The sequence below is a fragment of the Fundulus heteroclitus genome, chromosome 20 (genome assembly GCF_011125445.2).
Source record: "Fundulus heteroclitus isolate FHET01 chromosome 20, MU-UCD_Fhet_4.1, whole genome shotgun sequence".
NCBI lineage: Eukaryota > Metazoa > Chordata > Actinopteri > Cyprinodontiformes > Fundulidae > Fundulus > Fundulus heteroclitus.
This window is the reverse complement of record NC_046380.1, coordinates 13,619,532-13,644,529: the sequence shown is the minus strand read 5'-3', so window position 1 is coordinate 13,644,529 and position 24,998 is coordinate 13,619,532. Positions and strand designations below refer to the sequence as shown.

At 39.5% G+C, this 24,998-nt stretch overlaps 1 protein-coding gene across 4 annotated transcripts in view; it reads left to right on the top strand.

The window, feature by feature from the left end:
• Window positions 1-19,743, top strand: part of tox2 (TOX high mobility group box family member 2) — a 155,713-nt gene extending 135,970 nt beyond the window's left edge. For 3 of the 4 annotated variants that reach the window (XM_036151215.1, XM_036151214.1, XM_036151212.1), the window contains 6 exons: window positions 2,388-2,666; window positions 4,823-5,065; window positions 12,492-12,572; window positions 16,070-16,477; window positions 16,564-16,712; window positions 17,756-19,743. In XM_036151215.1, coding sequence (XP_036007108.1) covers window positions 2,388-2,666; window positions 4,823-5,065; window positions 12,492-12,572; window positions 16,070-16,477; window positions 16,564-16,712; window positions 17,756-17,798 — 1,203 coding nt within the window. In that variant the 3' untranslated portion in view covers window positions 17,799-19,743. The remainder of the gene's footprint in view (window positions 1-2,387; window positions 2,667-4,822; window positions 5,066-12,491; window positions 12,573-16,069; window positions 16,478-16,563; window positions 16,713-17,755) is intronic. The other variant, XM_036151213.1, reaches the window with a different exon arrangement.
• The last annotated feature ends 5,255 nt before the right edge of the window (window positions 19,744-24,998 follow it).

Below are 24,998 nucleotides of genomic sequence, written 5' to 3'. Positions count from 1 at the left end.
TTTTCTTTTACCCTTGGTAGAGGATTGCTGTGCAAGCAGATAGTTTAGGTTCATATATCGAATGATTTATATCAGATGTCCTGATATTACCAATTTAATTTACCACACTGCTTCAAGCAAAAGAGTGTGTTTGCAAAGGTTTCACAATCCCAACCAGATGTTCTTACCTGTTCCGGCGTCGCTGCACACTGGGAATGTGGAGAGCCTTCAGAGGAGGGTTTATTAACTCTTCAAGGCAAAGTTAACAGACCAAAAGAACAAAAAAGTAAAAAAAATGGTTTTGGATTTTATGTCACAAATGATGCTGATACAAACAGTGGGAAAATGTGAGGTGTGTGTTTCCAGTGCTAATTCTGCTTTGTTTAGGGCTGCACAATAACAAGAAGACATCTGATTGCCTCGCTATTACTGAATCTTCTGATCATAATGCCAATTATGCATTATGATTAAGACAATATTTCTTGATGCTTTTATTCTTTTTGTTCTTCATAATATCTCACAACTCTTTGTGAGATTTAATATCTCAGCCACAAAATATTTACATTCATATCTAATGTAAGGCTTGACGGATTGAAAGTCTACATTTCAGGCCAAGATATAATTTGCAAAAAGAATACTTTCCCAAATGTTGCAACCAAGGAGTCCTTTCAGGTCACAAAATTGAATGCTGTGATATCGTGATATTTTGAGCAGGTTTGCTTTTTATGATGTTTGAAGGTATCTTCTTTATTGTTTATGGTGTTAAATTTTGCATATCAAAAGCAAAGGTAAGTCAGCCATGCATAACATTTAAAGTGGTTTTTGGTCTCCATGAGCCCACCTGCAGGTGTGTGCAAATGCTGTTCTTTCCTCTGGCCAGGATACAAGTTGGTACCAAGATAGAAACTGTAGAAGTCTAAGTGTTTTCTGCGCTTGAAACGGAACTGCTGCGATGAAAGCAGTGTAAGCATTTGAACCAGTTTGGTGAATTAAAAACAGTAGAACTGTTTACTGTAGATTGTAGATTTTTTTTTTACAGTTTGGCTGTAAACATGCCACTTTCAGCAAGCTAAAGGCCTCAGTTCTTGATTGATTATCCCTACAATACTGTGCCATTCTTCTGATACTAGAACATGTTGTAAAACGTTATTGTTCAATTATTCATTTATATGAAAAAAAGAATCTGAATAAACTGTACAGGTGCGTGAAGGAGCTCATTAACAGCTACAGTGAGGCAGTAGTATTAAGTACAAATTACCATACAAATGTTTATTAGTTTTACCTCCTCCTTCTTGGATAAACAGATAATGATTATAGTCTCAATTCCAGGTGTCATTGAAGTAAAATACTTAAACACTGACTAAGACCAATCAGAAAAATCCTGAACCCTTGGCGTGTCTATCTTAAGTTTTATGGAATTATCTGTGGGATATTGTTATGGGTTTAGAGTTAGAGGAGGGATAGGAAACAACAGCAAACATGAGCAACATCGATGCTATATTAGGTGGAGGGAAACAATCTTTTGTACTACAATTACTACTTGCTGTATTGTCGTAGCCCAGTGTAAAAGGTCTTCTCTTCAAAATGCTAGTTCAGCAGCAGCTCTGTGTCACCTTTGGTCTGCCTGAAGTCGGCCCGTATAGCTTTAAATGTCGGTTGTGAAATCGCTCTTCTCGTGGCTTTTGGCTTAACATTGTAAGCTCACAATAGCTCAAATTAACAATGTTCTTGTGTGAGTTCTTGGACCGGGTAGGAAATTGGAGTGGAGCCGTGGATGGCTGCATTGACAAGTCAGTGCAAAACATCGTACTTTTGAGGAGTAGATGCAGATACCAAAACAGGAGTAAGATAGAGCAAAACCAACTGTCTGGAACTGAAATAACCAAAAACAGGCACAGAAACCAACAAGTCAAGTGAGAAAACAGAAATAAGTTGTGTTTTATTCTAACAGGAAGCTACTGCGCTAAGGGGTGTCTGTGATGCTGTTCCAATGAGATTTTTTTTCTTGAAACCAGATAAATACTTTACAGCGGAAAATGGTTACTTTGATCATTTGTAACTAATTTATGCACTACAGTTTCTTAATTACCCAACAGAAAAAAGTATTTCAAAATGTTCAAAAGACAACCCAAAAATAAGGAAACCTTGAAGAAAAACTGTTATACAACATAGATAAATATGTTGTATTAAATTTTAAAATTCTAGAATGATGCAGATAAAGATTAGCGGCTTCAGGTCAACATCAGACCTGTGAGTTTTATTTTCAATCAGTATACAGAGCAGATCATATATAAAAAAAAAATAAAAATGTCATCTCCTCCTAAAAACATTTACACATTTGGCTAATTGGCAACGTTTATGGCTCTGAGCAGAGAAGATTTAAAGCTGGTGTTCTTCTCTCATCCCAGATGCAGGAGATGGCTTTGCACCACCACCACCACCAACAACAACAGCAACACCATCACCAGCACCCTGACGGCGCTCATTACGATCCTGCCCGTAACCACCACATGATAAACAGCTCACCTCCGATACTGCCCAACCCCATGAGCGTTCTGTCTCAGCTAAACCCTCAGGCCAGCCGGAGTGCGCTGCCTCACGGTTCCCCCTCGCCTCCTGGAAGTAAATCAGCCACACCCTCCCCTTCAAGCTCCAATCAGGAAGAGGAGACAGATCCTCATTCAAAGGTACTGATGTGGCTTTTTTAGTGGCGGAGATGGAGGCAAGGGCTTGTCTGAGATGACTGAAAGACAAGTGTAGTGAAGATTTGTGGAGGAATTAAGAAACATATCAGAGATTTTCCTGGAGTTGAGGTTAAAATTCTTCCATCACTCGTGTGTGTGTAATTATTTAGTAGAGTGTAGTTAGTTTAAAGACTCGGTTTATTGTCTTGCGATGCTTGGTTGGTTGTTGGTAAAATCTTCAAAACACACCCTTTATATCCTTTAAAAAGAGGCAAATTTCCCTATACCTGTGAAAAAATTAGGACACCCCATGAAAGCTTGTGAGATTTTCTGAAACTAAAATACCATATAAAGTTTTCTGCAAATTAAAAATGCAATTTCTACTGAGATGTAAGTTTGTTACTTAGCATTCCACTGCATGGAAAATAGTCTACAAGTGGAGAACGTTCAAAACAACTGCCAGCATTCCCAGTGCCCACCATCCAAGTAAGCGCATCCTTAAAGCAGACCACGATATGCTAAAAGAAGTCTCCAAAAACACTCAAATGTCATCCTGGGACATAGAGCAAGCAAGTGCTACAGTTGATGTGAAAGTGATTGTCTGTAAAATCAGAAAGAGACTGCACAAGTTTAACTTCCATGGGAGGCGCACAAGGGAGAAACCTTTGGTCTCTAAAAAAATATGATAGCCAGACTAAAGTTTGTCAGACACAAAGCAGCGAAGGACAGGACTTCTGGAATAATGCTCTTTTGAGGAATAAGTCTAAAATGCAATTATTTGGATGTCAAAACGGAGGACATGTTTCACATAAACCAAACACAGCATTCAAGTAAGAAATTGCCATGCAAACTGTGGGGCATAGAGGTAGATGTGTCATGGTTTGGGGATGCTTTCCTACCACGTGTCAGAGAGTACTTGTGGACATTCTAAGCCAATTGTAAAAAAAAAAAAAATAGGATTCTAACCCAAAACCTACAAGTAAAACCATCAAGAACAGGCCAAGCATTAAGAAACGGAAAACCCCTGGATGAGTTAAAGCTGACATCTTAAGATTAGCCATTAGATGATAAAGGGGTCTTAACTTCTTCATGAGTTACAAAATATTTTTTGTTGATATCTTTTATTTAAAGAGTAACAGTTCACATTTTGCTGACGATCTGTAATTAAATCCCTTTATTTCCCTGAGGTGAATGAAAAAAAAAACATTAGACATCAGTATGTGAATATTTCTTCATAAAGAACTGAACATTCAGGAGGGTGTCCTGATGTTTTTTTTTTAAATCACTATATTTAAACATTGTTTTTGTCAGAAAATTATACACTTCTTAGCAGCTGTTCTCATTTTTGCGGGTGCTTTACATTCATGTTCAAGTTTTAAAGTCTTGTATTACAAGCGGATCTTTAGCTTGATTGTGTTTATGCAACTGTAGCTACAACCTATATTAGTTGTATTTGCTTAATATCCACCAGGAGGAATGCAGATGAGTATGTAACTTACTTTGCCACCCCATCAGCATTTCAGATTCATCTCTTTTTAGCTGCCAGGTCGTAGTAATACAGTATAAGTAAAGGGGGATGCTTTGGTTTAAAAAATATATTTCTAGCCCTATACATCTCTGCTGGGCTTCACAGGGCGCATGTGAATAAAAATGATTACCATCTCTTCTATCAGTAAGTAATTCCATTTGCTCTTTCCAATTCATTCTGAGACCACATCAAAGCCAGAGCAGATACATCAGACGATTTAAAATTCCCTTCAGCCCAGGCATGAAAAGTCTGAATTTATGACTTGCTGAGCAACTGCAAAATAAAGATTTGAAAAGGTCTGATAAATTCAACTAGCACATGATATTTCTGACAAAGTGCCATAGGAGAGAGAGAAAAAAAAGACAATTTCTGTCAAGTATTGCCTGTGTGTGAAAGCGTTCCTGTGAGTGAAACATTGCTGCTATATTCAACCATTGGTTATTGAACTGAACAATCAAATTATGGAGCTAATTAACTTTACACGCTTCACCTGGACCCAGTGTTACAGGCATTCATCAGAGAGATAATTATTCATTTGGTGAAAGTTTTTTTTTTTTTTTTTTTTTTAAGAGAAGTTCTTCTATAACCGGTTTCAGTGTCAATAAGCCGTTTCTGGGTTGTGTGTTCACTGATTTTCTTCCAGATGGCGGGTGAGAAGCGACCATCTTCGGAGATGATGAAGCCCAAGCCCAAGCCCCAAAAGAAGAAGAAGAAGAAGGACCCTAACGAGCCGACCAAACCCGTGTCAGCTTACGCCTTGTTCTTCAGAGACACCCAGGCAGCCATCAAGGGACAAAACCCAAACGCCACCTTTGGAGACGTTTCCAAAATAGTCGCATCCATGTGGGACGGACTGGGAGAGGAGCAGAAACAGGTACGCGGATACTGTGTTTTCCACATTGTGGGAAGAAATCTCGCATTTATTCAATAAAGTAAAGAAGATTCACAGATAAGTTTTCCATACCCCGTGGAAGCCAGATTGATCATGTATAGCATTCTACGTGTTGCACATTATCATCGCATCCTTGCTTTCGTCACAGCTGTATGTCCCGCCTTTAACCACAATACTGCAAGCTGATTGGCCCGAGCCGCTTTTGGTTCAGTGCGACGGATCTTGTACCGACGGGGCGGTACAAGATGGATTCTGGTGTGCTTGTGAACGCACAAATACCGCGGGTTTTATGGAGGCAGGCCGACACAAAGTAGCGTGTAATTGTGAAAGAAGAACTGATGTAGCGCCGTCAGCAGTTGTTATAAATAAAAATCTGAAAAGCATCTGTATTCAGGTCCCATTGAGTCAGGTTTTTGTACAGCCATTTGTCACTGCAATCGGCGGTATGATTAGGGTCACTGTCCTGCTAGAAGGTAAAACCCCTCTGTCCCAGTTTCAAGTCTTTTTCAGCCTCTTACAGATTTTTATCCAGGACTGCGCTGTATAGAGCCGCATCCATTTTCTTATCAACGTTGTCCAGTTTTCTTGCCATCAATATGTCCTAACTGTGGGAAGGTGTGTTCAGGTTGATGTGCTGTGTGAGTTGTCCTCCGCACGTGCAGACCCTTCGGACGCACGTTGTCTTGGCTTGATAGGATTGCAGTTGGACAATATATTATTTTCCTGTTTTCAATGATGGCTTGAATCATGGCTGCATCATGCGATTTCTAAAGCTTTGAATAATTTTATTTCCATCCTACCCTAACATCTCCAAAGCTTTATTACTGGCTTGCATGCTGTGTTCCTGGTCCTTATGATGTTGTTTGTTTGCTAATGTTCTTTTACAAAGCTCTTCACATAATAGATGTATTTATACTGAGAATAAATTGCAAAATTAGATTACTTGTGCATGCATTTGCACTGTATTTTTATTTTTTTTTTTGGGGGGGGGGGGTCAGAGTAAAATGGGCTGAACACAAATGTGCACAAAAACTTTCAGGTCTGTATTTATACAACAAAATTCAAAACCATGTATTGTGTTCCTTCCCTTTAGAATTGATGCACTACTTTGGTCTTTTACATAAAATCCCATTAAAAAATACTGTGTTTTATGGCTGTGACCTTACAAAGTTACCAGCTTTTAGTTATGGTGAACCTGTTAAGGACATTTGCTTATCTAGCAGCTAGAAATGAATAAACATTGAAGCTAGAAGCCTCATTATGTACATTTCTACAGTGGCCCAGAGGTCTCAAGCTAAATACTACCATACATTTCGGCTTGCTAAGTAGTCACTGTTATCTTTGAATAAAAGAAACTTATAAAGATAATATTTTTCTATATTATAACTTTTTTCATTTTCCTGATAAGTAACCTTTTTACTGTGTCTTTGAGCTTCTTGTTCGTTTGTTGTGTGCTAAGACTACAGGAAAAAGGAGATGTATTTTTGAGGTAGAACAAACGGGCAGCATTTGTACAGATTAACTCGATTTTAACTGCTTTGCATTAAAACAGCTTGCATGACAGCGAGACATGACACATGTATTTATTTATTTACAGTCACGTTTGAAAAGCATTTAGTTCCTGTTTCATATGTTTATTTACGGATTAGACATTCACAATCAGCACAGAATCAAATGTGTTTACCGAAGGAAGTGAAACGTTGTTTTTAGCCGTCAGCGGGCGCAGATGTAATCATCTAAATTCAGTTTTATTACAGCCCGACCTGTGCGCATGAAACTGCCTTAACATTCACTGCAGTTTATTGATTCCCACAATGGGGCACAGTTTCAATTTCGTTCAAACATTCCAGACCAACAGAGCCGAATGGGTTTCTGTGTGTTTTGCGGTAACAAATGATAGTGTGAAATGAACGGAAAACGAGACAGTCTGATGATTGTGCGCAGACTCATATTTTTAGAATATCCAGTCGGAGGGAACATCCTATTGGGTGTCAAATAAAAGCACCTGTCTCCATGACAAAGTGCAGCCCATTCCCCGCAGTGCCCCTCTCCAGCATGTGTCCTTTTTCTCTCCCGTCCCAACCTGCTTTATACGCCGGACTTTGGAGGCCGGCTGTCCCTTTTATTTGTAGTTAATTTTTGCCACCTTCACCAGGGCTCTTCACCATGAATCTTCATTTCGCCGCTGACACCCTTGAATGCGAATTCCTCATTTCCTGTCCTTTTATTTATATCTGTTGCCTGGTGATTTGATCATGCTGGGAATACAAGATTAGCAATTGCCTCGTCCTTGGTTTTCCCTCAAGGACATCTGCTCCAGAAATGTTATTGTTTGTGCTTCTTAACCCTTTGCGTCCTGGCGGTTTTTGTACCCTTTAGATTTTCTGTTTCCCTCTCACACTTTGCGCATGCATTTGTCCTTGACAGCGGAACCAGGAAACCAGGAGCACGACTAGCAAACTAGTAGTACACCAGCGCAATCACTCCATTTAGTCTGCCACTCCTGCAGCTAATTTCTTTATTTGTGCGTCGTGTGTTTAATCAGACGTGTCACCTCGCAGGACACGTAATTAACTTAAGTTAATGATTCATTATCGAATGAAATGTAGCACTCTGTCTGGGCAATAACCCTGTGATTGATTTAATTATTGCGACAGACTACCACTGTCATTTAACCTGACAACTTCATGTGATAGATCAACACAAAGTAGCACATAATTGTATAGTGGAAGGACAAATATGCTTTAAATGTTTTATTGCTTCAAATAAATAAACCAGAAATAAAAAAAAATACAAATTATGGTGTCCACGTGTAATGGATTTAGTCAAAATATTTTTGAACCACATTGAATTGCAACTACCGCCCTGTAAAATAGCTCCAGCTCAGCTAAATTAGGTGGAGAGCATCTGTGAACTTAAATGTTTTAGTTTTTCCTCAGGTTGTAAATTATATTTACTCCTCAACGTTGACCGGGCCACTCCAATGCATGAATTTTCTTAGATCATTGTAGCTCCGGCTTTATGTTTATGAACGTGTTGCCTAGCTGGAAAGTGAACCTCCATCCAATGCTTCTCTTCCTGGATTGCTCCGTCTTTCAGTGCATGCTGAAGGAGAGTGTTCCCTCAGCATGAGGCTGCCACTACCATGTTTCACAGTGTGAAAGGTGCTGCGCAGGGTTAGACTTTAGCAACACTCTGTGTTTTGTTTGTAGGCCAAAAAGTTAAGCATTAGTTACATCTGAGCACAGCACCTTCTTCCACATGTTTGCAAATGGAACTTCTTATGGCTTTCTTCCACCAATGTTTTTCTCATTCCCATGCATAAATGCTACTTTTGAGGAGTGAACAACATGGGCCTGCTTCTCTGATTAATACTCGTATTCCCCAGCTTTTCAGTGTCATTGTGCCATTATCTTTGCATTTAGATAACTGGACATTTGCCAGTGAAATGTTGGAATTTGGGAAGATAGTTTTTTTTTTCTTTTTTAAGCCTCTCTAAATTTGTTGTCCCTAACCTGTCTGCTGCGTTCCTTGGTCTTTACGATGCTGTTTGTTATCTAATGCTCTTTAACTAACTTTCAAAGCATTCACAGAAAGGCTGGATATATACAACCATAAAATGTCACATACGTAGGCTTTAGGTTATCGGTTGCGTTAGATTTTATTTGATGGTATCAAGATAAAGAGGAGCGGATAAAATGCACACCACACTTTTAGCATTTTTAGTTGTAGAAAAAGTTAGCATTCTCCTTCCATTTTACAATCCTGTACTTGTGTCTACAAAAAAAAAAAAGCTACAAAGGGTTGTGGTTGTAGTGTGCCAAAATGCAAAATATTTCAAGGGGTATTAAAAGCACTCATTAAATTGATTATATTGTCTCCTGTTGCCCCTTGAAGTGCCATGAATAAAAATATCTTAATTTCAATGACACTCCGGTGAACGACATGTACGAGGAAAGCTGTTCATAGTCATTTCTCGTTCCCTAAAAAAGATTCCAACATACAGCTTTAATTTTAAAGCTAACTCCCCCCTGATATGTTTATATACGTGCCACTATGCTTTTTTTTTCCTCCAACATGCGGCCGTCACATCATCTCTGCAGGATTGTTGAGGTGTATTCTTTAATGTCTCAGTCAGACCCTCTGGAGCCTCGCAGGAACACCAGAATGTAAACACAACCCTTCCCCTACACACAGCTTTGTTTTAACTGGATCAGAGCTCCTGTTTCCAATTATCTGCAGCACTCCTCAAACATACCATGCAGCAAATATTCACACAAATACAATAAAGGGAGCACATTTTCGTCTTTTGCTATAGAAGCGATGAGCATTTCCACTGTTGTCATTTCTCTTGTTCTGATCCTTTTTGGTTAAGCGTCATTGTGTTTTCTCCACTTTCCCTGTGTTGTCCAGAGATACAGCAGAACAAAGACGTGTTTATGTTCTTTTTTTTTTTTTCTTTTTTCATTCTAATTTTTCCTAGTTATGCAGCATCAAAAGGCCTGTGCTTTAAAGTGCAAGATCAATGCGTTATTTTGGTTCCATTATTCCTCAATGTGACTGAATGTTAAAGCTGCCCCAGAAAACACAAAAGAACATTTTTTTCCCCTTGTTTTTGTTATTTGAGATTAAGATCAATTTTCAGTTTTTACAGCAGTGAAAAGGGAGATGAATGATAAATGGATTTGCGGAGGAGTGAAGGGGAAACCTTAGCTTTATTTAATTGAGTCTGTGTTTTGGATTTGTGTACTTTTCAAAGGTCAGAGATCCCCCCCGAAAAAACAGACTGTCACTTAATTTAAGATGCATGTTTGGATATTACACTCTTTGTTTAGGCTCAGACTTAACCATAGACCTTTTTTTTTTTTACTTCCCCTTTTCTGTGAACTTTTCTGATGTTAGTTTTTCTTTTCTCCCCGCTCTTTTCACCTCTCTGATTTCTCTTCCATTACTACTTACTCTGCCTTTCATCTTATTCTCCGTAGCCCCCACCCCCCCCATCTCCACCCTTAGCTCTGTTTCTCACCGATCGTTCGGTTTTACGTTAGAAGGGTAATCACTCCCATCGGTGTCAGCAGGGCGCAGGGTTATTGTCTCCTGTAATTAACTGGTTATCAAACAAGAACAATTCATTAAGGTACAATTAGGGGGCTAATTCAGATGGGACACCTCTGTGCTGGGATTACGTTGGAGGCCTACGCTATCCCCCCCTTGCAGCTTTGTTATTTTTAATTCATACTGACCTGCAGCCTTTGACAGCTTTAAGCAGTAATGAATCCACTCACTTTGGAATAATTAGACATCCTTAGGCATAGCAATTTGCTTGAAAGTATCTGTCGTTGCTTAGATCATTAGCTGTGTTAAATTAATTTGAAATTAAGGATGCTGGGAATAGTTTGAGTTAATAAAAGAAAAGAGTCGGAGTGTATAAGATGTGTGGAGTGGCTTAAAGATTTATTATAGGAACTGTGTTTCTTATATGAATTTGCAGTATTTTCCAGTTCCTAGACTTTCTCCATAAATTTGAGACATACAGTGCCTTGCCAATGTATTTTCCACATTGTGCTGCATTACAGAGAATTGTGCGCATTTTTGTCAGAAAAAAACAGTGTGATATGTCATTTTTGGAGCCACTTGTATGTTTTTTCCCAAAATGTACCTTTATTAACTTACCTTATATTAAATTACCTCTGACCAGCTTCCATGTGCCCACTGATGGAAAGCATTGCCACAGCATGATGCCACCACCGCCATGATTCTTCAGGTGTCGGTGTTTTCACAGTTATCGGCAGCGTCAGTTTCCGTCTTTACGTATGATATTGCATGTAAGCCAACACATTTATCTTTGGCCTCACCTGAGCAGAGCGTCTTTGTCCATATGTTTGCTGAGCCCCCTGCATGGCTTGTGCCAAACTTTAGCTCCCTTTGAAGCAGAGTTACCCTGGGACTATTGGCTGTCTTTCTGATTTGTCTCTCTTTACCCGTAAGCTCAGGTGGACGGCCAAGTGTTAGCAGGTTTACAGTTGTGCCACACTCCCTCCGTTTTTTGGATGGCTGATTGGCCAGTGCTCCTCAAGATATTCAAAATTTGGGTTTAAATGCAAAGTACTTATTTCCTTTACATTTTCAGACAAATCTGGGTGGTCTTCACAGAACAGCTGTATTTATACTGAGATTAAATTACACACAGTTGAACAACAACACCAAGTCGCACAAAGTTTATTTAAGGGTCTAGAAATGTTGAATACAAACGCAGGCAACATTTTTTTAGCCTTTTAAAAACCAGGTAACCTATTCCTTCTGCTTCATTCCAAGGTGATCTATCACATACACAAATAAAACCATATTAATGTTTCTGTGTCTGACACGACAGAATGTGAGAAAAGGGGTAGGCTGTGAATTTTCAGAATTTTCCGGATGGCATTGTATATAGAAGTAATAATGATAATATTGTAAATAGGGATGAGTGAGAGGATAAACATCAGCTGTTTGAGCAAGAGATTGTATCCGGCTTCATCCCGCTTTGTTTGCTGTCCTGCTTGTTTGCTTGTTTGTTTATTGAGTGTATGCGTCAGTGGCTGCCAGCCTATGTTCACTTGGCAACCCATGAATGGTTATTCTACCCCACCTCTCTGAGTGGCGATGACCCTGCCCATGTAGCCACTGACCGTATCTCATATAGAATCAGTAATTACCTGCTGATTTCACTCACGCATAAAAGTGTTCCCTCCTGCCTATTAAAACGCCGAGATCTGAGTCTTCTTTATCGATTGGAGGGCGGACTTTCCGCCGCTCGCTTTTCGCCGCGTGAAAAAAAAGGCAGCGGCAGTTGCACACAGGCCGTGAGTGACATGTGATGACATTAACTTGAATTCCCTGTCTCAACACATCATTTGAGGTTCATTCAGATGGTTCAAGATTGCCTTTTTGCTAAAGCTGTTTTGAGTTCTTTTATTTTTGTTCTCCCTCTCTCTCGTCTGAGTGATTTGCTGCGACATCGGCTCTGATTAAGAGATGAGCAACAGCCTTAATAGAGAAGAACTCTGAAAAAGCAGTGTGCAAAGTGACAAACAGGCTTTCGCTTCTTGTTTAACTTCTATTTTCATGTTATTGCGCAGAATCTTTCTTGACATTTCATTTTGGGCTGAATTGGATTTTCAAGAAGCAAATGATTTGAATGCATCAGCGTCATGCAGATGGGGGTGGGGGTGGGGGAGGAGGGGGGGAGGCATCTCCTTGACCTGATAATTGTGCAGCAGATGCACGTGAAATGGGTATTTTTTTTTTTTCATCACAGCCGTGACTCCCAGAATCTCACCCACATCAGTCACCGTGGAACACTGGGTCATTGCAACCTTTGGTATCGGCTCGTAATCAAACATTGTTGTTATTGTGTTTGTTCCTGCAGAGCTACAAGAGGAAAACAGAGGCTGCTAAGAAGGAGTACCTGAAAGCCCTGGCCGCCTACAGAGCCAGTCTGGTTTCCAAGGTAACAGCGGGGGTCACATGTTTGATATACATGGGTCAGCTGCAATATAAGGGATGATAAATTAGACAGAGTTCCTCTCTCATTCCATGCAAAAGGTCCACTAACTGCAAAGACGGTTTAGCATGTCTTCATATAGACATTATAGATTATTAAAGAGATAAATAACAATGCATGTTTCATTATTTTTTTGATCATGTAAATATGTAAATGTATTTATGAGTGGAGGTAAAAAGAGAAAGACCGTGTGTGTGTGTGCTCAAAAGAAAACAGGGGAAATTAGGTCTGAAACACAGCTCAATTTGTAACCTGGGGAGAAATAAAAAGTAATAGCACATGTCTGCGCGGCCGCTCCTCAGCGTGCATGTGCAAGAGCAGGAGTGGACATTACCTGTCATTTGCCGTCCTCCTGGTGCTTGGTTCCTCCCCGGTGAGCTGCTAATGTGTTGGCTGAGGTTTGCTCACATCCACTGCCCTCTCTTTGAAGCAGTTTAAGCTCAGGCCATTAACATTTTTTTTTTTTCCGTCCTTGTTTGTTTTAAAAAAAAAAAAAAAGAGAGAGACCACACGTACAAAGCTTAAAAGCAGTTACAGCACTGTCTCAGCTGCATTTCCTATCTGTCGCCACATTGTTCTTCATATTCGTCTCTAAATTACATTAGCATATGCCAAGCTCCTCCTCCTCGCCCTCTCCAGCCCTCCTCCCCCCGATCGGGACGCCGCACTTCCTGTCGCGCTCATGGGCGGAAAACAAGCACCTTGATTAAGGCATGAATAGTTAATTCATCAGCCTCTTCACTGTGCCATACTTTCCGCTCAAAAGACTATTCTCATCTCTTGTCTCTGGTGCGATTACGCATTCAGGGTATCCTATGCAGAGGCTTGATTGATGCCATATGATGGCAGTTTGAGAGGCAAGGAGAGAAAAAAAAAAAGTCTGACTGACAAAAATAAACCTGCAAACCTTCGCTCTCTCTCATTTAGGAGGAGCCAATATGAATGCAGGACTGAACCTCATCCTTCGAAATGACTCTTATTTTTTTAATTACAGATGAAGGAGTCTTTTCAGAGTGAATTGGGGTGGGTGGAATTGGAGGTAATTGGAGGATCATTTGAAGGATTTACATCCTGTGTGTGCACCTGTTGCCCTTTTGTTTTGTGGCATTTGTTGGTTTGTGTGAGAGGAAAAGAAGAAAAAGTTTGATTGCAACACACTAAATACCATTGGCCCCTCTCTTGTGTGTGCATACTTAAAAAAAAAATGGAAATTAAAAAAAGTTTAACATGTAAAATTAAAAGCATGGATTAAAGTTGAAAGATACACCGACGTTTAGCATACACCAGCTACTGTAATTCACCATCTTTGACAATCCACTTAAAAATGAGCTTCAACAAATCAAACCCATCATTGCACTCACCCCCTTCTCCCTTCACCTCATTTCTTCCTTATTTCATTTTCCACTTGACCCCTGCAAATGCGCCTGTCCCCCTGCTTTAGCCGCTCCTTCATATCATTCCATTGATTATTTGAGGGATTTGGCTGGATAGATGGGAGCCATTACTAAATAACAGACCGCCACTCATCACTCCTGCATGTCTGACAGCTAATGAGAAACAGTCCGTGTGTTTCTTACATACACGTGCACCTTCCACAGGGAAAGAAAGGGTGACTGGAAGACACGGAGGGTGGATGTTTATGGGTGTAGGTGGTTGCAGAGGTGGCTGGGTGGCGTTAATGAGTATATAAAGAATAAATAAATAATGAGACAGGGCACACGCTGGCATACTGTAAGATCTTTATTTTCAGGTAAAAAGGTCACAATGTGAATTATAAAGGGCCCAAATACAGAGGCAGATGGTGTCGGAAATAAGCTGAGTTTTAGTACTGAAATAAAATAACTTAAAGTGGGATCACAGGGAGAGTAGGATATTCTCATTTCATATTATTGATTAATAAACATCCAAATAAGTGGACCAAAGCATGTAAAAATAAAATAGGAACTATCAAACAGATTACACAAAACAAATAATTCAGTTAAAAAAAATAAAGTGCTAAGGAACATTAAAAGTCTTTCTGAACAGGTGCATCTTTTATTGGCTTTTATAAATGCCTGCTACTGTGATAGTACGAAGGTCCATAGGAACCTGGTTCTGGCAGGTGGTTGTCACCATGGAAAAGGCCTGGTTACCCCAGCATTTAAGCTTAGTCCATGGAACAATCTCAAGAACCTGTCAAGCACACAAACACGTAACAGTTACTTAAAAGAGAATTTAAAAGAAATTTTAAAATGAATAGTAAAAGTTTACTGCGATAAACTGGTGACCTGTCCAGGGTTTACTCCACCTCTCGCCCACTGACAGCTGGAGATAGGCACCAGCACCTCTCGTGACCCCAATAAGGATAGACATGTTAGAAAATGGATGGATGGATGGATGGATGGATAGATGGATGGATGGATGGATAGTAAAAGTTTAAAACCAATTCTAAACTGCACAAGAAATGGGTGTAACACGTTTTAAAGAAGGGATAATATGTGCACATGGGGAGGTATTGGTTAAAAAAGAGATGGCAGCATTTTGGACAAGCTAAAGGCAATTTCTGCTTTATTGGGAGACCCCAACATAGAGAGCATTACAGTAGTTGAGTCTGGAGCTAGTAAAAGCATGAAAGCTCTTCTCCGGGTCAGGATGATTTAAAAAAGAGCTAACTTTTGGCAAAGCACATAGCTGAGAACAACTTGTCCTGACAATAGAATCAATTTGGTTTTTGGATGTTCTTTAGATTAAAAGTCAAACCATTGGCAACTGAACTGGCGTTGGCACCAAATGAAGTCCATTCATTTTTTTGTTCATTTTAACACAGTAAAAGTTGGGGAGTTTAAGTATCTCGGGGTCTTGTTCACAAGTGAGGGTAGAACAGACAAACAGAGTGGTGCGGCCGCTGCAGTAATGTTTATGCTGCACCGATCCGTCACGGTGAGCAAATTCAATTTAATTGTGGTTAACAAAGTTTATTCAGCTATCCATTGTCCAAAAAAAGTTATTGTACAAAAGAGAAAACAGTAATTTTTGAACGGTTTCAAGATAATATCAGTTTACTTTAAACTGGCCTGCCTACAGTCTCATTTATTCTAGTATAGGGCAAGTTTTAGGCAAGTCTTGAAATGATGAGTAGCTTAAATTCTTTATCACTTACGACATTCCTGTTTAAACAAGTTGTGATGCAAAACAACATCTTTATAGCATTAAAAGGAGAGAAAGCATTCCTGAGTTTCAACACTCCATGTGCAGTCTTTGGGCTAACCTCATTTGTGGGATTTACTGTAAATTATTTGCAGTTCTGATAACATGAACACAGTCAGGGGGATACATTTTGAAGTTACACATTTACAAAGCAGCAACTCTAGTAAATTACTAGTAATGAAATAGTTAATTTGTGAAATATATGTTTTACTCTTTGGCCTAATTACTGCGCTCGGTTTGTTCTGCTTTCCATTCAGACGTATAACGACCCGGGGGAGAATAAAACTGCCCAAACAAGCCAGGCCTCGCCACATATGATGCCAACCAACTCGCTGTACAGTGTGCCACCTCCCCCGCAGCCGTCATCACCATACTTGGGACCCGGGGCCTTCCCTCTAACCGACCTGCAGAGCTATGCAGGCCACGCCCCACGCCACGCTCTGTCACAGACGCTCAGCCAATCGCCGATGCTGCCCAGCATTAGTGCCTCTCCACCTTCCTCCTTCCAGATCAGCCCGCCGCTTCACCCCCACCAGCAGCTATCCCTGCACCAGAGCTCGCTCCTCAACCAGCCCATCCGCATGCAGCAGGTCCAGTCCCAGCCAATCATCTCTCACCAGATGGGGCTACAGGCCTCTCTCCACTCCCCACCTCCAGGGCAGCAGGTACAGCGATAAACCGAGTCACATTTGATGACGTGAACACTTTACTGGGGCTTTACCTTATTTTTTTCCTGAATTATCTCCTTCAGGGTTTTTCCCACCTCCAGTCAGAGTACCAGAAGAGCATCGGAGGCTCCCAGTCTCCAGGAGCTCCCGGCTCTGGTCCAGGTCCCGGAGTGGCTCAGACCCATGAGTGGGATGGAGAATACTGCAATCGGGAGTGTGGCAACCACTGCAGGTAAGTGTAGACACAGTATTTGATGCAAGTTGTGGTCTTACAATGAGCCACTAAAAGGACAAGTTATGATCTATGGCTTAACATAATTTTATATGGCTTAAAATCATTTATTAGAAAAATATGCACTGATTTCAGCTTTGTGTTCAGTTTCTTGCGCTATAGTCCAAGTTGTAAACCAGAAGTAGATATACGTCACAATAAATGAGAATATTAATGGAAAAAGTAATTAGGTTCAAAAAGTAAAAAAAAAACTCTCATATAAATCTTACACACAGCAATTTATTTCATGTGTGTTTCGGTTAATTTTCTGATTATTGTTTACAGCTAAATTAAAAGTCTTTTTTTTCTTGGAAATTTAAAATGTTACTTAAGGGCAATTAAAAGTGTCCTGAAACCTTTAGGTCTGTGTTTGCTTTAACAAACCTGAATCAATTAATTAGGTCATTTGTTACTTTAATGTTACCTGAAGAAGAAGAAGGTGGAGCTAATTCAGCCTCCAACAACCAACTCGTTTACCTTAGCCATAAACTCTAATCCTCAATAATAACAGAAAAAAAATGTGTCTCTCTGTTTGTAATGAATCTATGTATGGGTATGGGTGTGAATATGAGTTTCTCTTTTTGATTTGAATTAGTGACATGAATTATTCTTTTGATGATATTCACATTTTATGCATTTCCCCTATATGCACAGTTTACAGCCATGTTTGATGTTTGCCTCGGATTATATTTTTTAAAGGTTGAAAACTATGAGACCAAGTTAGGATTTTCAGACTTTAGTGTAAATTAAACACAGATTATTTTAACCGCGTTGTTGCTTTGGGCAGGGGTCTGGTGTTTTATAAAAAAATCCATCAATGATTTTATGCTCATAAAATCCGACTTTTGACTCACTTTAAAGCTTAGACTTGAGCGACAGTAAAAGTATGACAACGAGTCCATTATGAAATGCAATCAACTTACTTTTATTTACTTTGTTTTATTAATTTCATGTCTGTGTCTAATATCTTTTTTTTTTAAATCTCGGTTCTTGTTGTATTTCAGTGGCAACATGATAGGCAGGGACAAGCCCCTCTACCTCACCTGAAACTGAAGAGTATCCTCTGCTGACAAACGACGACACCGAGGAGTCAATTCCCGCTCTGTTCTCCTCACCCAGCCCCAACCTCCTCCCTCTTACATGCAGTGTACACTTTACATGCAGCCACACACAAACACACATTCAGATTCCTAAAAAGCTGTCACCATCAACCTGTTTGCTTTTCATTGTTAATGTAATTATTATTTTTTCGCAGTTTCTAGAATTTGTGACCAGAGTTTTTTGACTAGATGACTACTGTCTGTACCACTTATTGTATTAACGGTCTTCTTGCTGTTTAAATTTGCCAAGCACTTATAAAGCCTCCCCTCCCTTCTCCCACTCCTCCTCCTCCTCCTCCTCCTCCCTCCATGCCTCCTCAGTTATGCGTCTGAGCCCTCTCTGATCTGGGCCGTGGAGCGCTCCTCTTGTGTGTCACCATCAAAACGACCCCTTAGGGATCCCATCCAGCTTTAAGTAGAATGAGAACAAAAAAATAAGTGTTCTTCCTTATTTTCACCCTATTTTTTTGTTGTTTTCTTTCCTTTTTGTTGGTGTCTCTGTCTTATTTATTTCTTGCTTGCTATTTTGTTCCTCTCTTTTTCTACTTTTTTTTGGGGGGTTTTATTTCTCTTAAGCAATGGGCCCTGTATCATAGAGAAATATTAACTCCTAGTATGTTGAGCATAGGCCTTGATGTTATGGTAGCTGTGCTTACGGGCCAGAAGATTAAAAGCTCGGTGGGGAATGAGTCAGAAAAAACAAAGCAAATCTTTTTTTATTATTAATAAAGACCTGTAGAGGTCTACTGAGCTGTCACAGTGTGATTGTAAATATCACTTTTGTGGAATCGAATTGGGAATCAAAAGTCCAGATAGATTTGTTCCTCTAAAAGTACTTGTATGTTACTGTATGCGTGTGAGTGCGTCTGGACGTTAGAATGTAACCCATTCATGACGTGGCATGTGTGCGAGCAGAGGACTAGTAAGTGCGAGTGTCTCGGTGTTTCTCGTGAACTTTAACAATCCTGCGCAGCTGGATTTCAGAGGAGTATTTCACACTTTCACTCTTGCATTAAATCTGTGCTCACTCGTGTGTTGTTTTTTTTTTTTTCTTTCCTCAAGTTAAATGCAAAACCGAATACACAATATATCTCTTGCAGATCATTAAACGGAAAGAGCAAGGTGAGAGACAGCGAGCGCAGAGACAAAAAAGAGACGCTGTGAGATAAAATGAGATGTAAAGTTTCGGGTAGGGAAGTTGTGGGGGGGTCCTTTAAAATGCCCAACCCGGCCTCCCTTCTTTCCTTTAGGTATCTGACCATTCTATCCATGTTGTCTCCTCACCATGCAGGAGGGGGAGACCTGCAACATGTGAGCATAGCGCATCACAAGTGATTTTTATAAGTTTCTGGTTCGTGTTTGGTTGTGTTTTTAACTCTTGTGTGATTAACGGAAAATGCATTTTGCTGACAAAGACATCTCGTTTTTATCTCTTTTGTGTAGCAGAATTTCAGTTTTAGTCGCTGCAACACGATAACATTTTAAGTTGTGTTAAAAAAAAAAAATCTAAAAAAAAAAAAAAAAACTGCCAACTGTAGTTATTTTATTTGTAAAACCAGTAATGATAAATATTTGAAATGGTTATCCTTACATTGTTTTTTTTTTTTTGCTAGTCACCCATCAGCTGTTTGACAGGTTTTCTTATTTATAAACGAAATGAGATCACTTTTGCTTCTTACAATGGAGGTGTATTTTTATTCTTATTTTATTATTCTCTGCTTTAGTTTGATAAATAATGATGATGACGATCACAAGGACGATTATTTGGTTATTTTTTTATATTTTGGATGCTGCCATTTTTTTTCTTTCCTTGCCAGCAGCATCACTTTCTGTCATAATGCTTCTTTTATTTCAGACCTGCATAATAAAGAAAAAAAAAGTTCAAAAAGTGAGCTCGACACATGTCATTTCTTTCCCCACGGGCATATTTTCTTCTTCCGTCCTCTTCTCCAATTAGATGATCACACCTTTTATTGAAGACTTGATAATAACTGCCGTAAAAATGGAGAAACACCCCCAACTCTCTCTACTGCACTTTATATCCACACTTAAGAGAGGTCACATTTTGTTTCCCATATTTATATTCAGCCCCAGTGGCATTAGCTAATTAACCATGGATGGATACAGTGTGCACCAGCCAGCATGGATATTGCCAGTAAACTATCTCAACAAACAGGGGAGCAGATGCGAGGAGACGTTTTGCTTTTGCTTGTGAAAGTAGTGCATCGTAGGCGTCTAGTGTGAGATAAAGGGAACAGAAAAAAAAATGCAATGTGCATACAAACTCAGGCAAGCGTCCAAGTGCTGATTTTACCCCAATTGCACGCAGGTCTTCTTAGAGACTTCATGAAAGAAGGCTAGGAGAGATCGAAATGAAACTGTCACGATCCTCTCATTCGATGTTTTATTCATTTTACGCCAGCCTGCTGTCTCTTCTTCGGTGGCATTGAATTGGCAAATAGATCATTATTGGACAATTGGAAAACCTGCCACTTTGTGATATGACACACATTATACGAAAATCACAGTCATACATTCTTAATGCAGTGTCAGATAAGAGGGAGTTTGGGTGCAGCCACACAGGCTTGGCTCTGTGCCTTTAGTGTACATAAATGAATATCTCCCTATATGAATCTGAGTGTTTGTTTTTCTGTTTTTTGTGTTTGGGTGTCGCCTCTTTTCTTGAGCTTTATGCATATAAAAACAAAATGGTGACAATGAGCTCTGCATTATTTTATTAAAAAAAAAATGCACTATGCTATCTGCAGCCAAACAGACCTTTATTGTTTACAGTAATCCTGCTGTAAATACTGCAAGGAGACATCGCTTTGACGCGTCCGTCTGCACCTTTAATCCCGTTCTTCGTCCCCACGTCGAAGTCATGAGGCCAACTGGAGTGAGAAGGAACAATTTATGGTTGAGGTTGTCAATTTGGACTTGATAAGCACTGATCTTTTTGGCTTACACAGATTTACATTGTTAGTTACATAGATTAATTTAGTGGATTACAATATTAAAATGGTACCCATTTTAAGATGTAATGCAATTTTTTAGGCATAGGCAAAAACATTTCTATCCAGTTTTGCACATTTTTCCACACTGGTTTGGGTTTGTTGGCTAATCTGGCAATGTGCTGTGTAGCAATTTCATAAATGGATCAGAAGCTAAAGAACACCAAGATGCTAGTATTTAATTAATATTAATGTAAGATGTCAGTTATGAGCATACACGTACAGCATAGGGCTGCGTGGCCTGTGGGGTTCCTGTGAGAACTTAAAAAAATGAAACTCTTCATGAGTCAGTTTTCCTAATCACGTTTTCTATCACTTATTAGCATGTCTAGTCAATTTGGAGTGGGTGCATCCCGTGCTTTGCATATGTAAGAATTCTAGGAAAATGCTGACTTGCTGTGGCTATCTAATGATGGTAGATGCGGTTTCTGATTTGCGGCTTTCAAATTGGCACTAAAGGGAAGAGCTTTTTAACTGTTCTGAGGAATCTGTACTGTGTTTGGTCATCCCTAGTTCAAAATACAAAACATACTGATTAAGCCTGATCTGTATGGTTCTACGTGGTGCAGAGGTTTTTTAAAACACAAGTTGTGATTTATGAAACTTTTTTTTTTTCTATTTTGAAACATCTCGAAAACCCCAGAGTTTTCAATGCATTTTTGTATTACAAACACATCTGATACAATTTGAGAAGCATACTATGTGGACTGGCCAAACCTGGATGTTATTTTCTGAGCATAGAGTATGTATATCTAACCCTACTGTAAAGTAAATTTTTTTTAAATCAAACTAATTTTAATATTTTGTATGACCAGAGTAAAAGCAAAAAGTAGTTTTCAAAAGATGATTTCATATAGTGTGGAAAAATAACGGCAACAACTGCCATCTAGCATTTGCAATAACTGGAAAAAAATATTTTACCTTCCTTGGGTGGAGAGTTTGTATAATGTTCTTTTTACTGAATTGTTTTAATTCTACCTCATTAGAGGGTTATCAAGAGTAACCAGTCTGTTTCAGGTCATGCCAGAACATCTCAATCAAATGAGAAAGGTTGAACTTTGACTAGGCCATTCCAAAACCTTCGTTATTTTGCATGCTTTAGGTCATTATCCTGCACAGCATAACCCACGTGCTCTTGAGCTAAATATCACAAACTGACAGATGGACATCAGGGCAGCATTTAAAGAAGAGGGACATACCCAGCTATTGGAATATAAACCTTTATTGTTTTATCAGGAGCAATTTGCCTTCTCTGTTTCTCTGTAAGAGTCTTTTAGGTTTATAAAAACAGATATTGGATTAATTTCTTTTAGAGATTTCAGGAGGTCAATGCCTATCGTTAAACCAAACCTTAACTGCATGCTGTGAACTCTAAATGCACTGAAGCTGTCGCATTCATCCAAAAACCTTTTAGTTGCAACTTTGATGGCGCAACAGAGAAACAAACGGCAGGAAATGTGGGCGGTTGTGACAAGAAACGAGTTTCGCTTTGTCTTCAGAATCAGTTAGGGTTTCTTTTTTATGCTGACTGTACATTATCATTTATCATTTCACGATTTATCAGTGAATAATCCAGACAAATCAACATTATTTCTAGTTGTGCACATTTTGTTCTTTTTTTTTCTATTGACTAAATCACAAGATGAGGACCTTCGAAAAATTTCAATAACAATGAATTTGTGCAAACCTTTTTTTTTTTTTTTTTTTGACCAAACTTATTAGAGTCTTGTTGCTGTCTTTGCGCTCATGCAGAGCAAACAAACTATATCACTAAGGTCATGAGGTGCGGCTTGTAGCACTTGTGGTTTCACACCTGCAGAAACTGACGTAATTCAAGATACCTGCTATGTCAGTTTTGAAAATGATTAGATGCTGCTTGTGGTCACCAAACAAGACCAATTTCCTGTGTTAATGATGGAACAAACAAACATTTAAACTTGCGGTAGTATCTTCATGCAACAGTCAGAGTTTATGTTTTTTTTTTCCTTCTCTACTTATAATTCTCCCTCTGAATCATTGTGAAACATCAGGTGATGGTGAATTTCTCTCTATGACTTGATTAAACCAAATTTAAATTTCTCAATATCAAAAGATGAACAGTGTAAGATCAGTTGAAACATTGCATTAAGTTGTGCATTTAGAGTCATATTTCTGATGAAATATGTGTAAAGGTTTTTCAACATGAAAAGGGTGAGCTAAACAAATGCTTGCAAGTTTGGAGATATTTCCGACATATTTCATCAGCCGTTTATATACCATTATGTCAGTGTCCTCTCTGGACGGAGCAGGTGTAATGCTCCGTATAACTCAGAGAACCCGATAATTCAGCCAGGCACAGTGTCTGGTTAAAAGTATTATTAGAAAAAAAATAAAACAACAAAACTAGTTGCAGGCAGGATAATATCCAGAGGGGAGCAGGCTGATCACAGCAGGTGATGATGGGCTGAATAGACTGGAGGCAGAGATCTGGTCTGTGAAGTACTGGAGGTAGAAGCCATTAAATAGACGAGGGTCAAACACTGAAAAGGCAGGCGGGCAGACAGGTCCAATGGGCTGTGTTGGAATCGAACAGCCCATTGGCAGCCCACAGGTAATTTCCAGAAACAGAGAACCAATAAGGAGTCCAGGCAAGGCCAACAACACGCACTAGGGTAAAAACTGGGCAATGCAAACAAAACCACAGGACAACTCATTCATTGGCTTAAGACAATCTGGCAGAGACTGGTTGTGGGAGGCAGGTATGTATATATCAAAAAATATATATATATATATAGGCAGGAACACAGGTGGAAAGAAGGCAGGTAATCGGGAGGGACAGGTATAGCTACTCACACTAATTAGCAGAGTGAAGTGGAGCAGAGCAGAGACAAACAGCCAGGCAGCCCATAAAAAAACAGCAGATGGCGGAAAAAACAGGAAAGACAGGGCAGGATGCGTAGCACCCGGTTATAAACACAATCAGATGCTTTTGAATCTTTTATAGCTCTTGTGAAAGGTGTTGTTCTGAGCATGAGGGTCTCACGAAGATAAACCTCTTAATCAGAAGTGAACCCCCTCTTCCTCATATCACCCCTCAAATTTGCCTGCGAGACAGGAGTCCTCACCCCCACAGAGAACCTCTCTGACTAAGAGTTTAAATAAAGAAGCCACACTTTTCTCACATCTCAGCAGTTCCTAAATCTTGACTTAAAGTGCAGATGAGTCAGAGCGAGAGCCACACACATAACCATTTTCTCATAACCCCCTTCAGTCGTCTGTGAAAGGCAGGTATCGTTATGCTCTGGATCACCTCAGAGTCGAGCCACAGAAACACGACTGGCCAGACGTAGTCATTTTAGATGTTTGTTAAACACCACAGCTGCTCTGTTTGAGCAATATCACCCACACATGCTGCACCTTAGATCCCCTGATAAACTGTGTGACGGAGAGAGAGTTTTTGAAACAAACTGTTCTGTTATTGAAATGAGGTTCTGCTCCAGATGTTGAGGATTCAAGGGTTGTTATGAGATAACACTGTAGTTACTTGGGAAGTTCAGCATTTGTCTCTGTCATACACATGGCATGTAACTGTGTTTGAATAAGCCTGATGATCAGATTGGGAACAGATTCAGCTGAATGTAGTGCAGCATGTTGGCATGTTGTATAATAGATGGTCTTACCATTTGGCTGGCAAAAAAGGTCCATGTTTTTAAAATCAGTACCATAGCAACCAAGCTGTGGAACCAGCTTTGCCAATATACAGTAGCAAACATATCAATCACACACACATTATTTTTTTAATTGAAGAGATGCTATTGCAAACAGTGCTGATTAGACGTCCATCAATGCTTTTAAAAGCTATTAATAGTGAATTGTTACTTGAACTATCCGATTCACCCAGTTGGGATTTTGCCAGCATGATGAAGCAAATCATTTTGGTATGTAACAAAGCCATTCCATGGTTTTAAAAGTGTTTTACAAACACAGGAATCTAAATAGTGTCTGGATTTTAATTCATTCTCTTTTTCTCCAATACCCATAAATAAAATGTTCCCCATTTTTCATTTTTAGGCAATTCAGAAACAACGTGACTTTTACTGTGGGTAAAATATGACCAAGCTGTATACGTCCTCTGCTACTTATCAATGATCACACTG